The following is an 18,474-nucleotide window of genomic DNA, read 5'->3' as shown; positions in this document are numbered from 1 at the left end:
AAAGTTTGAATATGAATAGAGAACAGACAGTAAAAATGGTATAAAAAGGACTCACCTCGGGCATCAGGTGTGCTCTTGGCAGAGCGCCAAGGCACCCGGCTGTTATCCCTTTGCTTTATTTTATGTGTCTCTTATTGTCTTTATATTAAACCCTTTAAATTCTCACAGGAGAGTGAACCTCGTTTTTCACAGAATCATTAACCAATAGAAGATAGAATGCTAATATTAAGATAACTATGTAACTTGTAGCACTATGTAACTCCAGCACCCACAGCCCTTATGGTCAGGAACTCTGTGAGTGTCTCCCCATCCAGGAGTGGGTAAGAGACTCAAAGATGCAACATATGAAAAGCAACTGTATAAAGTAAAAAGAGGGGTTGATATAATATTGTGGACTTGGTATTGTGTAGTAGAATTTTAGAAAACTCATACATGCTTTACAGTGACAAGTGTATGAAGTCATGGTTAAAAAACATTCTTTTTTGGGTAATGATATGGAATGGGGCAATTGGTTAAACCTTCTCCTTGTTCTCCATTAGGAGGTATTTTTAATCATTGGAATAAGATTGGTGGAGAACCTCTTACAAAGTGGAAGTTAAAGGAATATTGTACTCAATGATTGGATGGTGAGGAAAAGTGGCCAGAAATGGAAACATTAAATTATAATAACATGCTGCAACTGTTGTTTTGCAGAAGATTGGATAAATGGGATGAAATCCCATGTGTAGATTTATTTTTCTCGTTGAGAAGTGGTCATGAAACAAGAAAAAATGCAGGTTATTGATGTCTGATTCAATGTGTTGATGATGGAAGAGAAAAAGAAATCGCTGCTGCTCTGCTTGTAGTATAGGGAAAAGGTGTCTGAAGGTGGATAGTGAGGAAGAGGGTGTACAGTTGTTGGTTTCTCTGAGAAAGAATCATGACAGTGATAATTGGGACCAGGACAGTACTGGTGGTAAGACTGGAGGGAGTGATACATGTAGTCCAATTGTAGGTAGAATTTGGGCACACCAAAACCCTGTATATGTAAAAGTTCCTTTTTCAACCACTGATTTGATACATTGGAAGGAGTCTGCCAGGTTGTACTGAAAAATCCAGAAAAATTTGAAATCCTGTATGGTACACCACGTAATGTGAATCTGACAGGAATTCATGTAGTAGCAGAGAAAGCTTTAACCAATCATCTCTTGTCTTTAAGTAAAATCCTGGGATTATTACACAAGTGCTTGCTGTTTAGAACACCGGTCCCAATCAAGTCACCAATACATTCTTTCAAGCATCGAGATCAAGACTACCTGAAAACGTGGCAAGATACTCCACTAGCTGAGAAGTGGAAAGGACTTTATCAGGTACTGCTAACCACACACAGAGCCATGAAATTAAAAGCACTGGACTCATGAATTCATTACACACGGACCAAAGGTATTCCTCCAACTTCGTGGTGATCTGAACAGAAGGACCCTGAAGCTGAAACTGACTCAGGACTCATGAGCTGTATGTGGACAGAAATAGAATCTGTACTGCATTTTGATTGTATTCAGGGAGAAATTTTACTATATTTTTGTGTTTTAGTAAGTTTAAAAAGTTTTTACAGTCAATGTGCTTGGTTTTTGGAACACCACTGAGCACCCGGGCCTGGGTGCACAACTCTGAAATAAACAATTATGTCTCTCTTGAGTATGTAATTATTGGCTTGTAACACACTGGATAATAAATCTAATTTTGCTGAACAACAGTATGTCCTATTTCAAACAAATCATTTATATAATCTTGGAATTTTACCTGGTACTCACAAAGTGAGGCAGGTAATTGCTCAGAGGAATTGAATGTAAATATTATCATTTGCAGTATAAAATGAAGTTGTGAATACTAGTGCATGAATCAAAGCCTGCCCAGCTGACAGCTTGCAAGATACATCTGGCCTCCAGAACAATTTTCCACTATCATATAAAGTTTTACATCTCATCTGACAACTGGCCTTAGTGTAAATAGGACTGAGGTCATCCCCTCCCAATTGCCAAGAAGTTGTAAAGTCCTGCATTAGATTTACGACTTGTTTATTCTCACCAATAACAGAGGCCAAGGCATACTGCTGGCCCTATAAATGCCTGAATAATACCCATGTCTATGCAGAGGACATGAAAGTAAGCAAAGTGCTGGATATAATACTCCATGACTTATAGAAAAAAAAATATGCATGCACAGCAATTTGAGGAAGCAAGTGTAGCATAGCCAGGATGTCCCACGCTCACTTTAATTATACTACAGCAAATTAATATCAGTGTGGGGATACATCACAAAATACCAAGCACAGCCAAATCCAGCGTTATTGGAGAGTTTATAGTCTCGTATTTAGCCCTTGCAGCTGAAGCTGTGTCCCGTGTTCACTTGTGCTGTGTAGTGTTGTATTCCAGCTTAACATTACTGTGTAGGCATACCTGAAGTCACACTGCCATGTGCAGTGAAGTGAACATAACTGAACTTGCTTGAATGTGTTATGTGCCAGGTGCAAAACAAGTACAGATGTTGTTTAATATGTCCTTGGCAAACCAGCTACCAGATATAATATTTTATGTAATTGTATTGCAAGGGTCTACAACCTGTGTGGGATTTTTCCATTAAAAAATCCCCATCATTTTGGCTCCTAATTTAAATATAATTTCTAAAGTATTTGGATGATTATAAATGCCAAACTTATAAAATCAATGGATTCCTTTAATGACTAATTTTTTTTTTTAATTGTTAGCTTGTATGTTTTATCCTAAAAGCCTGATTGAAACAAGTAAAGTGTCAGTAAAGTTTGTGTAATGACAACAGGAATGACTGTCTAATAACATAAGTAAATCTTGCAGGGTAAAAATATTAAATTGGAAGACGTCTTTCATTCTTCTACATGTTAAACATTATTAATACTTGAAATTACTGTTAAATCTTTTATTTATATTTTCAATTACTTCTAGGTTTTAAAATAAAATACTTCTTTTTCCAAACATGTGACTTGGGGCAGTTTTCTGTTTAATTCTTCCATTTATGCCTCCTTTATCTTTGAGGTGTTGTTTCCTTGTGTTTTTTAAACCCTTTATTTCATAACACACACCATTTAAATTGAATACAAAATAACTTACAACATCAATCTGCATATCATATTGTATTTTATTAAAATAAGTTACAAGATCCCAACTTACTTTCCAGTTTAATGGAAAGAAGACATGGGCACATTTTTTCGTTCTGCCTTGCCATTTCAAAGTTTTATATAATGTGATATACTGTGTCCATTCTTTTTTTTTTTTTTTTTTTGTATTTACTTTGAAGTAAGAGAATAAAAAATGCAGTTACTACAGAACAGCAGTATCTGCAGTACAGACTGAAGCACAGCAGGTATGAGTAGCTTCGTGGCTATAAAGTGACTGTATATGAAGATCTCAGGGTCACTGTATTTTCAAGACTATTGTCTTCCTGAAGTCTTCTTGACATTTGTCAATAATAATAAACCAACTTCTGTTTTGTAAGCTGTGCAGTGAAATAAAGCTTGCTGAAAACAATAAAAAGGTTTGATTCTGAAAGATTATTTTAAAATCAATCAGAATGATAGCTTAGACAATCTGCTGTCTGTCTTGATATGCCTGCAGCTTCTCAGACACTTCCTCTAGTGGTCAGTTGTTAAGGGCAATAAAATAGATGTCTATAAGGTTTGTTTTATTTACAGTCTTTTTCATTGCTGCATTTTCAAAAAGCAGTCTGTTTTCTAGATGAGGTCAATACATGCTTGAAATAGAGATTTCCAAATGCTTTAGAGCTCCATCAAGATCTGGCATCTTCCCAAATAATCTCAACCACCCTAATTTCTTAAAAAGGAGTTGGATCAGGTGATATTCAGGGATGAAGATCAGCAGGTGATGGTCTCTGCTGTGTTTTCCAGGTTGTCTTGAAAGGATGCTAGGGATAGAAATGGCCCATCAAAGAATAACTTTGAAAGAAAGACTCAGTTCTTTATAATAAAGTCTATTCCTAACTTAAACCCACAACATTTTCTTCCTTAACATGAACTCTTGGGGCAGAAAGATTGATCTCTGAAGGATGTGCTAGTACTGAGATGACATTACAGGTTTAAATATCTTGGTGTTCAGTTCTAACTACTTAGAGTCCCTGTAATTATATATTATAACCCAGGAAAATCAGAGTTCTTCCCCTCACTTTTCCCAGGCAGATAAACTGAACTCCAAGCACACTGCAAGAAGAGGGATGTGCAGTTAGATCTCATAAAAATAACTTTGAATTTATTGAAAAACTGGGAAAGTCTTGTGTCCTTGGCAGAAGTTTTCATTTGGCTTTCAGAAACTTTGGCAAACTGGAAAGTTATTTTATCTATGTAAATGATGAGTTCATGTATAAAACTCACTAGTTTACTCTCCTTTTTTTTAATCTTAAATATCCCACTCTTCCTTGATTGTGAATCCCCAGGGATCAGGATGATAACCACAGACATAATGCTCCTTTCAATCAATTCCTATTTGAACTAAAGCACCTTTGACAGAAAAAAACATTAAGTCTCAAAAATTTCAGCAAAGAAAATCTGCCACAGTCCTTGGTAAATTGTAACAGTGACCAACCACTCCTAAAAATTGTACCTTATAATGTACCACGGCTTGTCTCGCTTTAATTTCCAGTTATTAGTTCCTGCCATGTCATCTGAGGGCATTTATTCCAGCATGCAGGCTTGCTGTGGTAACACAGAGTTCACCACTTTCTCTTTGGTGGTTGGATGGGTTTTTTTCTCTCCCACATGTTTGTGAAATGTCTAATGCGGGGGCTGGCCACATTTCACGGCTGCAGACACGGCACTGCAGCAAACGAAGCTGGCAAATTCCACCCATCAGCACCTCAGACCTCCTCTGGACCCAACACTTGCCCAGAGGCTCCAGCCTCAGCACCCTGCCTTGCAGCTCTCCCATTTTCCTGTATCCCAGGATACTAATATGCTCACACATTTCCAGAGAAAAGAAGGTGCTTGAAAATCACTTGGGACAGTGCCTGTGGAGGTGGGATGCAGAGGAATACCACAGCTAATGGGACTGTTGTCACACATGAAGTTATCTCTAAAATTTTGGGGCATAATAAGAGGGGTCAGAACTCAGTGTTTGATGTAACAGTAAAAGTCATCCAGAAGAATTATGAGTAGACCTGTGCTTGATGTTCAACATGGTATAAGTAATCTAGGGAATGTGGGTATATGCATTTATTTTATCTGTATCATGTTGCTCTTCAGTGAAGTGTGAAAATATAGTCATGTTTGCAAACAAGATTTTTTTCCATAATATTTCTAAAATCACCCTGAAAATACTTTCTCTTTTGAGGGATATTTCTTCCCTGGTTTATGTCAAAACAGTTACCTCTAAAATACCAGTAAAGTGCTAAATGCAGGTGATCGTGTAAAAAAAAGGATATATTTTGAGGACAGAGCTTCAAGGCGTGAGGTCACTGAGTCCTGGAGGGCAACTATGGCTTCACACTTACAGGACTCTTCAGTTGTTACAAGACTGCTCGTTATGGCTCCTAAGAGAGAAAACAGCATTTAGTATTTTTATTACAATTATTGAACATTTAAATCCCAAGAAAATGCTTGACTCTGTGGAAGGAGTCAAATCCATGCTGTGAGACTACAGCAAGCACTGCAAGCCAGGGCAGTTGGGAAGGAGGGACAGCAATGAACAGGGGCTTGTGTGTAGCCAGAGACCTGAGTGTCATAGTCCAGGACAGGCAAGAGAGAGCTCAACTAACCAAGAAGAAGGCAGAGCAGTGATTTCATCACCTGCCTACCTGGATGTTCTACATTCTTTAAATTAGACCATTACTGAGCAAAAAAAAAAAAGGGGCTGGCTGCAGAGACCAACCAGCCTCCCCATCAGCTTTAATTGTGTCACCCCACAAGTATTCTTGGTTTCTAACATTGGCAATATGCATGCATAGGGAATATCTATCTTGATTCAAGAGGGTGGACACAAATCCATTCCAATGTCACATGAATATAGATGGGGGGAATGACATCATTCAAATAGGCCCAAGTGAATTTAAAATCTAGGAGAAAGTCACAGCAGTATCACTGGAAGAGCCAGTTAGTATGACAGAGAAATCACCACTCTCTTCAGAAAGAGAAAGCAAGCACTGCTATACTCCACAGTGCTTCCATTGAATCTGTTCCTAGGTCTTGACCTCAGTCTTCCAAACTTACAGGGGACCAGCCTCAGCTGTCCTCAAGAATTCCTTTTTCTCCATAATTCACAAAAAAACCAGCAATGATGACAACGAGTTCAGAGAGACAACAATTTCACTGTAGTATACTAATGTCAAGCATCAGCAGAAGACTGTGAGTTCTTAGCTGCATGAAAGGCAATTTAACCTCACCTACTCCATAAAATAAGTAAGTTAAGGCTGCACCACTTGCTGAAGGTTGAGAACAAATGTATCAACAGCTACTGCAGCATAGGTAGCCAGTGAGATTACCATATACATCTGAGACAGGAATAATAAGTTTCCAAAGGCAAAGCCTTCCTAAAAGAGACCCACCCTATGAATACTTTTTCAACAAGTTATCAAGAGGTATTACCTGTATATAATACCCACCCCTTCTTACCTGTATATAATACCCACCCCCTCCTAAGTGTTTTTTCATTGCTTGCAAAGGTAGCAACAGCATATTAATCTTTTTTTTCTCTAGATATATAAATGCATAGCTCACCAATGCCAAACAAAGTGTGTGAGCATTGTCACAGTAAAACAATAAAAATATTATATTCAAGTACATTTCCCTTTTTTCCTGGATTGTTTTGGCTTCTTTTTTTTCTTGCAGGGAAACTGCAAAATCTAAAATCTATGAGTCTGCAGTTCTGGCAGTGAAGAAATTCATTTGTCTTAAAGCCAGTGTTGAAACTGGTGTCTCCTTGATTCCACTGAAGTTGTATTTGTCCAGTTCCCCTCTTTGGAACATTCCACCGGCTTTATGGTCAATGTGCAAAGAAGAGCTGTTCAAGAGTCAGCTGGAGGAAGGCCAGTTCAAAACATCACACCAGCACGGTTGGTTTCCAACCAACTGCCAGTTAACTTTTTATGTCTGCATTTAAATTCTCCAGTGACAGATACAGATCCTCCTTGGATTTTGTCTGATGTAACAAAATTACTTTTCCAACCAACTCTGGCAATTGTCCAAGAGTACTCTGAATTCTTCCACAGTCCTGTGAATTTGAGAGTCTTCCAGTATTTGATATTCAAAATCTGGGGCATTCCTGTTGCCACTGGGATGCCCAACAAGTCACAAAAAACATGCTAAAGCTGTGTTTTTACACTGCCTTTGTGTTCAAGTCCAGACCAACCAGAAACTATTTTTGCAGATGGTGTTTGTCTATATCCACCTATAACTGTGCTCTTACACAGGGTCTTCAGCCACTTGATATGATGCCAGGTTATTCCTGCTCTGAACCAAAGGCTGGGCTGGGTAGCTCTTGATGGCCCTTCCAACCCAGCCTAACTTAGGATTCTACATCAAACTGTGGAGCGGTTCTGCCAACATTTGATCCCAGTATTGCCCATCTGAAGAGAAAACAGTTGGTGAGTTCATGCTTGCCCCACTCATCTTGGAGGAGTGGGCAAGAATAAAAGGTTTAGCATTGCAGTAGTTCTAACCTGAGTATTGTTCCCCTCTGGACCCCCACAGCCACTCTCCAAATGGTGGTATGCAATGGAGACTCACTTCCCAGAGACAGGTGCCCCAGAATCCTGCCTTGCCAACACCGCCAATTATTCCCGTTTCATAAGGAATGCAGATTATGACAGATTATATTTCTAAAGACAGTGAGTCCTTAAATGTGTAACAATAGGTAAGAGGCAACATTAAACTTAAACTAATTTTAAATACAGTAATTGTTATAACTAAACAAGAAGGACCAAACTAGCTCAAAATATTCATGGAAAGAGGCATAAAAGAATGAAAAGGGATTGTGCTTCCTGGGAGCTTGTGAGTTGATAGACCATTTCTCAAAGACATTAAAAATGTTTAACACATTAAAAAGAGGTGCTTCAATAAATAAGCATATTCAGAAAAAAACACAACATGAAATTATTACTTGAGCATGTTTTGTCATCTGAATTTAAGATAAAGCCTTCATAGCAGTCACAGGTGTATGATCCACTCACACAGACCTGCTTCCAGTCATGGGTTTCTGGTGCACATACATCAGTTCACACAGGATGTGCTTTGGAGAGGCAGTTATCCAAAAACAAGATAACATTTTTAAATGCTTCCCAGTGGCAATGCTTTTCCATGCTGGGAGCCTATCTTCTGTGAATCTTACCAGGAACTACTGAGCTGTGTAACTGATTTTGCCTTGGAGCAGCAATTGTCTTACTGGGGGTTAATACATTAATTAATACAAAGGATACCTGAGACCTTGCTCACTCTGACCCAGCTGGTGCCTTACCCCACCAGATGTGAAATGCCACGTGAGCTCCAAAGGCACACTAGGAAAGGTTTCCAGTACACAAAAACTTTACAGTAAGGAGACTGGGAAGGAAAGAAACACTTCTGAAATTATTACATTTTTACTGTAGCACAAAGCCACTGAGAAGCTAAAGAAAGGAACAGCAAGATGAAATTCAGCCTGGAGGGAGGACATCACCTCAAACTGTCTTGCATGGTGGTACACACATTCCACAATACTGCAAGGCATGTGACTAACCCCTTCTCTCTTCAACAATTTCTCAGTTCTGGGTTTTCTCAATATTGCATAAATTAGGGAAGGCCTTAAGTTATAAGTTGAGAAAGACTGCATGGTGAGTACTTACTAACATTGTTACATATAAAATCCTTTGTGTCTCTGAATTTTGCTCAAAATGGGCAAGGCAGAGTGACACAGAGCTGTCTTTTAACACCTGGATGCACATGAAAGTTCCTCCAACAGATACAAATATATTAATGTGCTAATGAGAGTTATTTCAATACATGCACTTAGCTGAGGAGGGCATGGGGGGAAAGGGATCAGCAATCTGCTCTTACTTGAGCATGTCTTCCTGTCTGGGTTGAGGGTGTAGCCTTGGTGGCAGTCACAGGTGTAGAACAGGTCATCCCTCACGCAGACCTGCTCGCAGTCGTGCCTGCCAGGCGCACACACGTCAGCAGCTGAGGGAGGCATTTCAGAGGAGAAGAATATTAATCAATGTCCAAACTTCAGCCTTGAGAGCTGCTCGTAGTGATTCCCATTTGCGAATGTATCTTCATTTGAATGCAAACCAGGATGCTTTTACTGCATGTCAGCATGCTATTAACTAGAGCAGGGTGCAGAGAGTGTGTTTTTATCCGGCTATCAACATCACAAAATTAGTACAAGTTTTGAAATACTGGCAACACTTTTTTGCAGCTGTAACAAACAGATGGCAAAAGGAATGGAACTAGAAGTGATGCATTTACAAAACAATTATCCAACAACTTCAGAAATCAAATACCTTGATTCTAAGAGACTATTTGGCATTACTTCAGCTTTTATTGAGTTGGAGAAGACACTGTTCTATGGAATGAGAAGACCATAAACAAAAAAGTATATGTGGCTGCTAAAAAGATGTGACACCCACTGCCAGTTACAAAGTGGGCACTTTATGTGTGAGGCTGCTGTTTTCTGCCAAATTTAACATGTCAATTCTGGAAGGACAAGCTGAGAAGGAATTCCTGTATTTGGATATCTTTGCAGTAAGGAGGCCCAGTAAGGCACAAGAAAAAATAAAGGATGGAGAAAGAAAGGAAGAGAGAGAGAAAAGAAAGTGAGAAAGAAAGAAAGAAGAAGGAAAGAGAAGCAAAGGAAGAGAAGAAAAAAAGGAAAAGTAAAAGGAAAAAGGAAAAGGAAAAAATACCCTCTCCCAGACCTAGACTATTTTTGCATCATTTTTGCACATCTTTGTGATGTAATTGTCACAAAGACATGAATGGTTGGGAAATCATTAGCAGGATACTGCAAAATGAGATTCAAAAGAAAAAAAAAAAGCAAGCATGTGAAGAAAATAATTTAAAGTTTGAGTATGCAGGAGGAGAATCGGTGCAATGAAATGAGGTTTGGGATTGGAGTCCCAAAGGGAAGACCTAATTGAATTTACATTCCCTCACATATTTATTGCCTCTCTATAATGCCAGCTAAGAGCTAATCCTAGGCACTATATTTACAAAATCAGCTCCTAACCTAGGCAGGAAGAATACTCAGGCCCTGTGACTTCACCTTTTTGCAATGTGAGAACTGTGACTTAACTGAAGAGATTTGCCTAGGAACCTCCTGGAACTGGAAGCCTAAGTTCAACACTTGGTCACACAAAATATAGTAAGGAAAAGGATTGTAGTGGAAGTAGAAAAAAAAGGATTTTCCCTATATAAATAACCAGTGAGACATCCAAAGAAATTCAGAGTGAAGATCAAACCATAATCAAGTGAAGACAGTATAGAATAGATATTAATCTGTAGATAATATATACTTATGTGTACATCCCTGAGTACCAGCTACATCTATGCTCTTGTTCTCCACAAGAGACCAGCACTGAGAAGGAACATTACCCTCCATCCTCTAGAGCTCTGAGGCTGCAATATTTTTTAAGGTCCAAACACATCCACCAGAAAGAGCAGTAACAGTCGTGATGATACAGACTCCAATCTCTCTTCCAGCACAGTCCATGCTCTCCCTCATTCATTGTGCTGCTTTACTGAAGAGTTTTCTGACAGAGATGGTACACATCATGTATTGGATATGGCAGTTCATGCTCCATAGGTGTGAAAATACTGTGAAGTCCTCAAGGAAATGCCAAATGGCATATTAATCTTACCAAATACAAGCCTCACAGAACTGTAGCCTAGCCAAGGGTCTCAAATTACTACTGTTCATATGAAAAAACAAAGTTGCCCTGAGTTTTCAGGGGTTGTACAGAAACTCTGAGATAATTTATCAGAAAAATAACATAAACTAGCTGGCTTTTTAAAAGCTACTTCCTTTCAGTGGAACACAATTTTTCCTTAATCAGATCTTACTTGAGCAAGTCTTCTTGTCTGGATTCAGAGTGTATCCTTCATAGCAGCCACAGCTGTAGGATCCATCATTACTCAGGCAGACATGGGCACAGTCATGCCTTCCAGGTGCACACATGTCCATGGCTGTGGTGAGCCATGGTTTAGAAAAGAAACCTATTAATCCCTCCCAGACACTTCACTGTTTTAAATGCCCAACATTTGTAATTACACTTTAATTACAATTTAACCAATGTCCTACTACATTATTATATTATGCTGCAGACAGCTGAATTCAGTTATTAATTATTTAATGGAAGAGGTAGATACTGCAAGACGTGACTACATCACATCTCATGCAGTTCTGTCTTTCATCAGCAATTCCAGCAGTCCTGTACATCCCCAGTAAGGATGAACCTAAAAACCCACGAGATAAGCAGTAACTTGCCCCATGTCAGACTGAGCAGCTAAACGATGTTTATGGAATTCTGTGAAGACCATAAAATGGTAGGTAAGTGCCAAACTGCATTTTTTAATCAACAAATTTAAAGAAAAATGCAATGTTACTGTTATTGAAACCAAGGGGAAAGACTACAGCTGAGTTCTCATTTTAGGGTAACTCACAGAAAACATGTCCATATCTCCATGGGTTTCATATATTCAATATACATTTAATTCTTACCTGAGCAAGTCTTCTTGTCTGGATTCAAGGTGTAGCCTTCATAGCAGTCACAGACATAGGATCCATTTTTACTCACACAGATCTGGTCACACTCGTGCCTCCCAGGTGCACACGTGTCCACAGCTTGTAAGGCATGTTAGAGAAACAATTCATTGTTAATAGCAAGTAGTTTGGAATGGAGTGAACATTCACTTTTTTTAATATATTTCAGTTTGGAATCAGCTCAGAAATGGCAATAGTAGTTGAAGGAACTAGAACAAGTGGTAGGAGAAAATATCTATACAGTATCTACATCTGAAGACTTTGTTTTTGCATCTGGCCCATGAATGGATCTGAAAGCACAATAAAAAGGATGGTGATAGAATCAAACGACATCTCACCATTACTTGCAGTTGAGTTTTATTTATTATTCATTACTAGATTTTTTATTATTGAAAAAGATACAGATGTTTGCTGTTTCAACAGAAGCACAAAAGTAGCATCTCAAATTCAATTATAGTGTAAAATTTTTTTTTTTTTTTTCTATTTGAACTCATCTTCCAAAGGAATAATACCTGAGCAGGTTCTCTTATCTGGATTCAGGGTGTATCCTTCATAGCAATCACAGAGGTAGGATGCCCCGTTACTCACACAGACGTGCTGGCAGCCGTGGGTCCCCAGGGCACACACGTTCACAGCTACAAAGGGCATTGACAGAGAGGTGCTTCAGTCATCCCAGAGGAAAGGAACAGGCATTAATCATTCATGCTTACAGAAGTATATCTTGCACTGTTTGCTGGATTAGTGGTAGTAAATGTCAGTGCTGTGTTGCTGTCACAAGAAGTTACAGGCCTCCTTTGCACCCCTGTAGCCAGGAGAGAGAGGTCATAAACCGCACGGAAATAACTCACCACCTGAGGTGGCAGGAGAAGAGATGCCCTGAAAAGGGTTCAACAAGGAGAGCTCTAAGCATTTAGTAGCATTACACTGGAAGTGAGAGCTCAGCAATGAAAAGGACCGTCTGGCTCTTCGTATCCAGTCCCTTTCTATTACAGACAGCCAGTTAAAATAATGCTAAAATACGTCACTGTCTGTTGGCTTAAGAACTTCAGCTCACCTGCACAGAACCCAATCTATGAATTCCTGCTGCTCTGTAAAAAACTCCCAGATAAACTGAAATGCAACAGAAAGCAAAATTAAATTAAATTAAATTAAAAAATAAAATAAAACAAAAAAATAAAAACGGAAAGAAAGATTAGAGAGAGAAAGGGGAAGACAAATCTGGTTTTACCTGAGATTTTACTTAGATTATTAGTAGTTACAGTGTGGATATGGACTACTGGTAAAATCAATCTCCAAAGCAATACTGGTGAGATAAGAAATCAGAAGCAAGAGTGCTTGAACCTTCTCATGTATTTCTGAAAACAAGGCAATTTTGTGGCAACAAAATGGCAACATTTCCCATTTTCTAAAACAAGTAAGATTTAGAAGTCAGCTAAAAAGGCTGATAGAGTTGTCTTGTCTTGGTAAAAACAAATTTGAAACAAAGACAGCACCTTTTCATTGTGCTACACCCTTGGGAATAAGAGAATTAATCACCATGATTTATGAACAAAATCTCTGGGTGATATTTTCAAGCATAAGTGAGAAGCTCAGACTCAAGTGGTCAGATTTTTGTGGTAGGAAAGTCAAATGTCCCTGAGTTGGACAGCAATTCAAGGCTAAGATTTTCCATCTCTGAGATGGTCTCATGCTGAATAATGCTTTCAGTGCATCAAGATCTTGGCCAGCTATTTTTCTCCTGAACATTAGTTTTCCTGTTCACCCTACAAACAAATTTATTTGCCTTGGTCAAACCAAAGAAAATCCTAATTGTCACTGGTGAGTCCAGATTTCTTACCAAAAAGCACTCTAGGGCTGGAAAGGGACCCAGTTTACCACACTGTCTTACAAGACCCTCTTAGATTCATTTGGTTTATAGTAGTCTTTTTAAAGACTATTTCCTTCACCCTGGTTTTTTCATTAATCCCACAGATTCTGGCAAACGGCATGCAGGCAACTCAGAGTTACACTGGAAGTGTACATGTGTGAGCTCTCTGATTTATCCTCCAGTCTTGCAGGTGCATAATTTCTGTGCTTCAGCACAATAAACTCTTAAGTTTATTCTTAAGTACAAAAATAAATTATTACTTTAAAAATTCTTAAGTTTATTCTTAAGAAGAAGAGTTTTTTTCTTTGCTGCTATGAAAGGACTTGCTTTGGCAAGAACATAGGTGGAAATGAGTGCCATGTTCACAGCACACATACCTGTCCAGCCAGGTGGGCACTTGTGAGGATCTGGTCACGTCAGCAGCACAACATGGTGTCAAGCCAAACCTCAAGGCATTTCCTATGCTAATATTGGGCAAAGTGTCCTGTCTGCAGATGGTCTTACACATGTATTTCATACCTAGAGAAAGAGGTCTATTCACTCTAAACCTACTCAAAAGGTGTGGTGGTAATTTTTAGTAAGGCTCTGAAATAAAAAAGTAATACACTGCCAACCAAGTTCCCAAGACACTGGCTGTTATTTTAATTTTCTTACAATGTTATTTACGCCTGATTTTACCTATTACTTGCTGGAGACTTATTTTAAAGTAAATTTCTTAGAAATTTACTAGAAAAAACTGCTTTGCACAAGTTTTTTAACTGTTGAAAAGTTGTCATTTGATTTTTGTGACTAGGGCTGTGTCACAGCTATCTATAGGCAGTTCTAAATACTCCAGATGACCTTTTTTCCCTGTAAATGACAATATCAGCTCACTCTGGCCTAGAGTTGTTAGTGAAGTTCTAGCCTAAACCAAATACATACAGCATTTTTACAAGACCAGCCCTGAAAAAGTAAAGCTAATTCATCTCATCCCAGAGTTCCTTGTCTAAATCAAGTTGAAGAGAAACAGAGGGATATGTGAGCCTGGCACACTGGAAAAACCCAGCAGAGCCTATGAGTGAAAGCCCGTCCTGAGATGGCCTAACACTGTGTTTGGGCACTTAATCCTGCACCGCATTGCTCAAGCCAGTGTAGTGGTTTACCTGCCACACTGATTTTCCTACTCTGATCCATAAGGAATCCCTTCAGCTCCACACTCCCACCCTCCTTGCTTCCCAGCGAGATGGAAAAAGAAATGAGCAGCCTGCACAGCTCTTCAGTCATTTAGTAAATATATGCAGTCAAACCTCATCCAATTGCTGTGATTTCTTTTGCAGTAAATCTGACCAACTGCACAAGGAGGTCCACTCAAGTCAGGTCTGTTACCTGCAATAAGGTCACTATTTGAAATGAAAGGCCATTACATGGCCTCAACTGAAAAAAAGGGTTGGCTTGTTTGCCCAATGGATGGTAAAGGAAATATTTAGATGCGATACATAACACTCATTAAAAACTTCTTTCTTAGGGAGTGGAACCACAGCAGAAGTCAAAAGGAGCCAAGTTACACTACTCTTTTGGACCGATCCCCTTACCACAGAAAGTCTCCCTGAATTTGGATGTCAGCTTTTCGATCACACCATAGGTCTCCACATAGAAGACGTGTTCATCCAAGGGCTCACTGGCCATTATCCTCAGGGACTGCATGTCCGCCCGGTCTACCCCAACCGCGTAGATCTCGATGCCAGCTGTCCGGGCGCTTGCCGCCACATCTTGAACCTGGTCTTGTGGCCGACCATCTGTCACAACAATGACCACCTTGGGGATGTTGAAGGTTGCTGGCCGGGTGCCCATTTCCTCGGTGAAGACTTCATCCATGGCAGTTTGGATGGCAAGGCCAGTCATTGTGCCAGCAGACAAGGGCTTAATGCGAGACACAGCCTCCTTCAGAGAGGCTTTGTCAAAGTAGGTCCGGAGGGGAAACTCCACCTTGACAGTGCTCGCGTAGTTCATGACCGCCACACGCGTTGTTCTTTCACCAACATCCAGGGTATCGATCATTTCTGACAAGAAGATTTTCACTTTCTCAAACTCTTCAGGTCGGACGCTACGGGAGCTGTCTACGATGAAGACGAGGTCTAGGGGCCGGTTCTTACAGGCAGTGTCTGCCAAGAAGGAAGGAAAATGCTTCAGTCGTCTCCTACACAGGACAGGAGCTCTCACCCAAGGGCAGTGAGTGCTGTCATGGCAAACTGCTCCTACCAGATAATGTTGGTTGATTCTTTATGAAGAGGCTTCAAATGATAGTGAGCAACACATTCGATATTCTTAAATATTAATTTTAATAATTAATAAATAACTGAACTTTTCTAAGCATTAATAGATAGGTGCACATTTGAGCCCTCAAAATGTCTAATTATCCTTGAAACAAAGGGTTGCGGTTTTCATGTAACAGCCAACACAGACATGGAGCAATTATATATAAATGTACTTACTGTTTATTTCCATAAAGCCTGAATTCCAGTTTTTATAAGATAAAGAAATAAATGCTAAAACATCTGAGTAGATCACACAGGGAACAAATCTTAATATTTTTTAGCATAGTAAAAATATAAACTGCTAATTAGGAATTATTTCTTGTTTGCAAGTAACAATCCAAAATACACAACAGAAAAATAAAGGTCAACAGGAAAAAGACACAAATGATGCTGTAAAAAAGCTTCTTTGGAAATTTTTACTGTTTTAAGGCTTGTAGAACAGAGAGAAAAGTGAAATTAGTTATGAAGTAATTTTACATGTAAAAATGAACATTTACACACACATTTCCAAAATTCCTCACTGCCATATAAATCTAGACAGAAGCAGAAAAGCCATAGCTCAGATCAGAGACAAGCATCACTTCTAGGAAGAGAAAAAACAATTAAGACAGTGACAGCAGACAGCCGAAATGCACCCTCCCAGTCCTGATACCATGTCCTGACACTGATGGTACCATGTACTTAGTTTCTATCATCAAGGTTGGATTTGCAGCTGAAAAATGGACAACCCAAAACAAGAGTATTTCTATAAAAGAGACATTCTGGCTCACCAGTGCATTAAATAGCAAAATATGAGGTGTTCAGTTTGAGTTCACACCTTGAGGGCTGTTTTGGGAACCTGACACACCTCTCCTGGCTACTATCAAGTTCACTTTTATTACTCCATTCCAGCTGAAAATTTAAAAAAATCTTCAGATGTATTTTAAAAGTAGAGGTGAAAACAGCACCTTGGGTTTTTTTTTTTTTTCCAAGGTGTTAGAAACTTTTTTTTCTGATTCAAGTGAAAACAGAGGGAAAAAATGAACTGGCACAAATTCCCTCAGGAAGCACAGCAGCAGAGTTGATTTTGCCTTTGGATGGAGTAATAGACCAGATGAATCTAGGATCCCATCCAGGTATATTCTATATCATTCTATATGCATCCTGGAACTCAATTTTGCCTTTGGGAAGCTGAGAAAATATGAAGAAATGTTAGTGCATGCATCCGTAGCTTAAGACATAGGGAAAAAAAAATGTTTGTCCTAAAAAAAAGGAAAGAAAAGAAAGTAAAAAGACCCAATGCAGAGTTTGTAGGTAGAAGAATTCTCTTTTTTAGAGTAAGAAGAACAAAAAGCTTTTCAGCAATCTGGTCCTTCCATGAGTCTGAAATAAAAATGTTTCGAGCAATGAGCACAGGCAGGGAAGAGCTACGCGGGGTTCGGGGCAGCAGCGAGCGGAGCGCGGAGCGGGCGGGCCGCGGTGTCCCCGGGGTGCGGTACCTGCGGAGGGGCCGCCCGGGCGCGGCTGCCGGCGCGGGCGGAGCGCGGGGCCCCGCGGGGCCGCGGGCAGCGGCAGCAGCGCCAGCGCCACGCAGCAGCCGAGGATGCCGAGCGCCCGCCCCATGGTGCCACCGCCGGCCCCGCACCCGCCGCGCCGCCTTTAAAGCTGCCGGGCCGGGGAAGGGGGACGGGACACCGACGGGGCATCGGCCGCCCCCGCCGCCTCCTCCCCAGGGCGGGCCGGTGGCCCTCGCTCCCCCGCCCCGACGGGCGCTCAGCCGCCGGGAGAGGGAAGGGGGCGAGGATTAGAGCTCCTCGTTGGGAACGTGCGGCAGGGCCTGGGCAAGGTTCAAACCTGGGCGCAGGGGGGAACTGAGACTCCGTTTTTCTTTCACCAGAAGTGTTTGGTCCAGGCTAATTTTGCATTTCAGTCTCCAGGGCAGTATTTGAAAAGAACGGGAGAAAAAGCTCCCAGTGTGATCACCGAGGCACAAGGGACTGCCTGCTCTGTTGCCAAATCTGACCAAGAGCATTTTGTCTGGTTCCTGGCACTGGAACTCCTGCCAGTTCCTGCAGGAAGCTGCAGTGAGCTTCAACGGAAAGCACAGCTTAGGGCACAAAGGCACCCTGATCTCCAGCACAGGGCTTCAGAAGACACCTTTGCCAAATCTGTACCCTGTTGTACTGCAGAATCATCTTCTCTCCCATCACCTCCATCAGGGGAACAGGAAGCCCTGATTTAGAAGAGGAACCACCAACCCACCAGCTGTACAGTATCAGGCAGGCACTGACTCACTTCAGCAAGTTCTACCGCAAAGGCAGAGTAGAAGAGGCCACCATCACATTCACAAAGGCTGCAAACAACAGCAGGGAAGAGGGACCACCACCCTCCAAGCAGGACAAAGCCACAGGACAGGGCTCCAGGGTAGTACAATGGCTTTTCTCGCCCAGAAGAGACTACAGCTTTTTGAGCAGGAGCACATGCACACACACCCCAGACAAATTTCAGGCAGTGCCTGTTGCTGCCAAAAACTGCTCACCCACATGGCCCGCCACCCACTTAGATAGTCTCAATAGCCAGCCCT

At 40.6% G+C, this 18,474-nt stretch overlaps 1 protein-coding gene across 1 annotated transcript; it reads right to left on the bottom strand.

Annotated features, from left to right (window-relative positions):
- Nucleotides 1-3,135: 3,135 nt before the first annotated feature.
- MATN3 (matrilin 3) lies at nt 3,136-17,513 on the bottom strand. Its single transcript, XM_048298725.1, has 8 exons — nt 17,390-17,513; nt 15,189-15,758; nt 12,263-12,385; nt 11,709-11,831; nt 11,051-11,173; nt 9,047-9,169; nt 5,446-5,553; nt 3,136-3,649 (listed from the first exon to the last, which is right to left on the bottom strand). Exons 1-8 carry the CDS (start codon nt 17,511-17,513, stop codon nt 3,594-3,596), a joined length of 1,350 nt encoding a protein of 449 aa, XP_048154682.1. The 3' UTR covers nt 3,136-3,593.
- Between the last annotated feature and the right edge of the window lie 961 nt (nt 17,514-18,474).

This window comes from Corvus hawaiiensis, chromosome 3, assembly GCF_020740725.1.
Source record: "Corvus hawaiiensis isolate bCorHaw1 chromosome 3, bCorHaw1.pri.cur, whole genome shotgun sequence".
Taxonomy (NCBI): Eukaryota; Metazoa; Chordata; class Aves; order Passeriformes; family Corvidae; genus Corvus; species Corvus hawaiiensis.
This window is presented reverse-complemented; position numbering and strand designations above follow the sequence as displayed.

Excerpts from the sequence above, each read along its gene's own strand:
- MATN3 (XM_048298725.1), bottom strand. The coding sequence starts at position 17,513 with ATGGGGCGGGCGCTCGGCATCCTCGGCTGCTGCGTGGCGCTGGCGCTG. Across the intron at positions 9,170-11,050 it reads AGACAAGAAGACTTGCTCAA|CTGCTGACGTGTGTGCGCCT; the intron begins GTAAGATCTGAT and ends TGCCTCCCTCAG. Across the intron at positions 3,650-5,445 it reads TGAAGCTCTGTCCTCAAAAT|TAGAGGAAGTGTCTGAGAAG; the intron begins ATATCCTTTTTT and ends ACAACTGACCAC.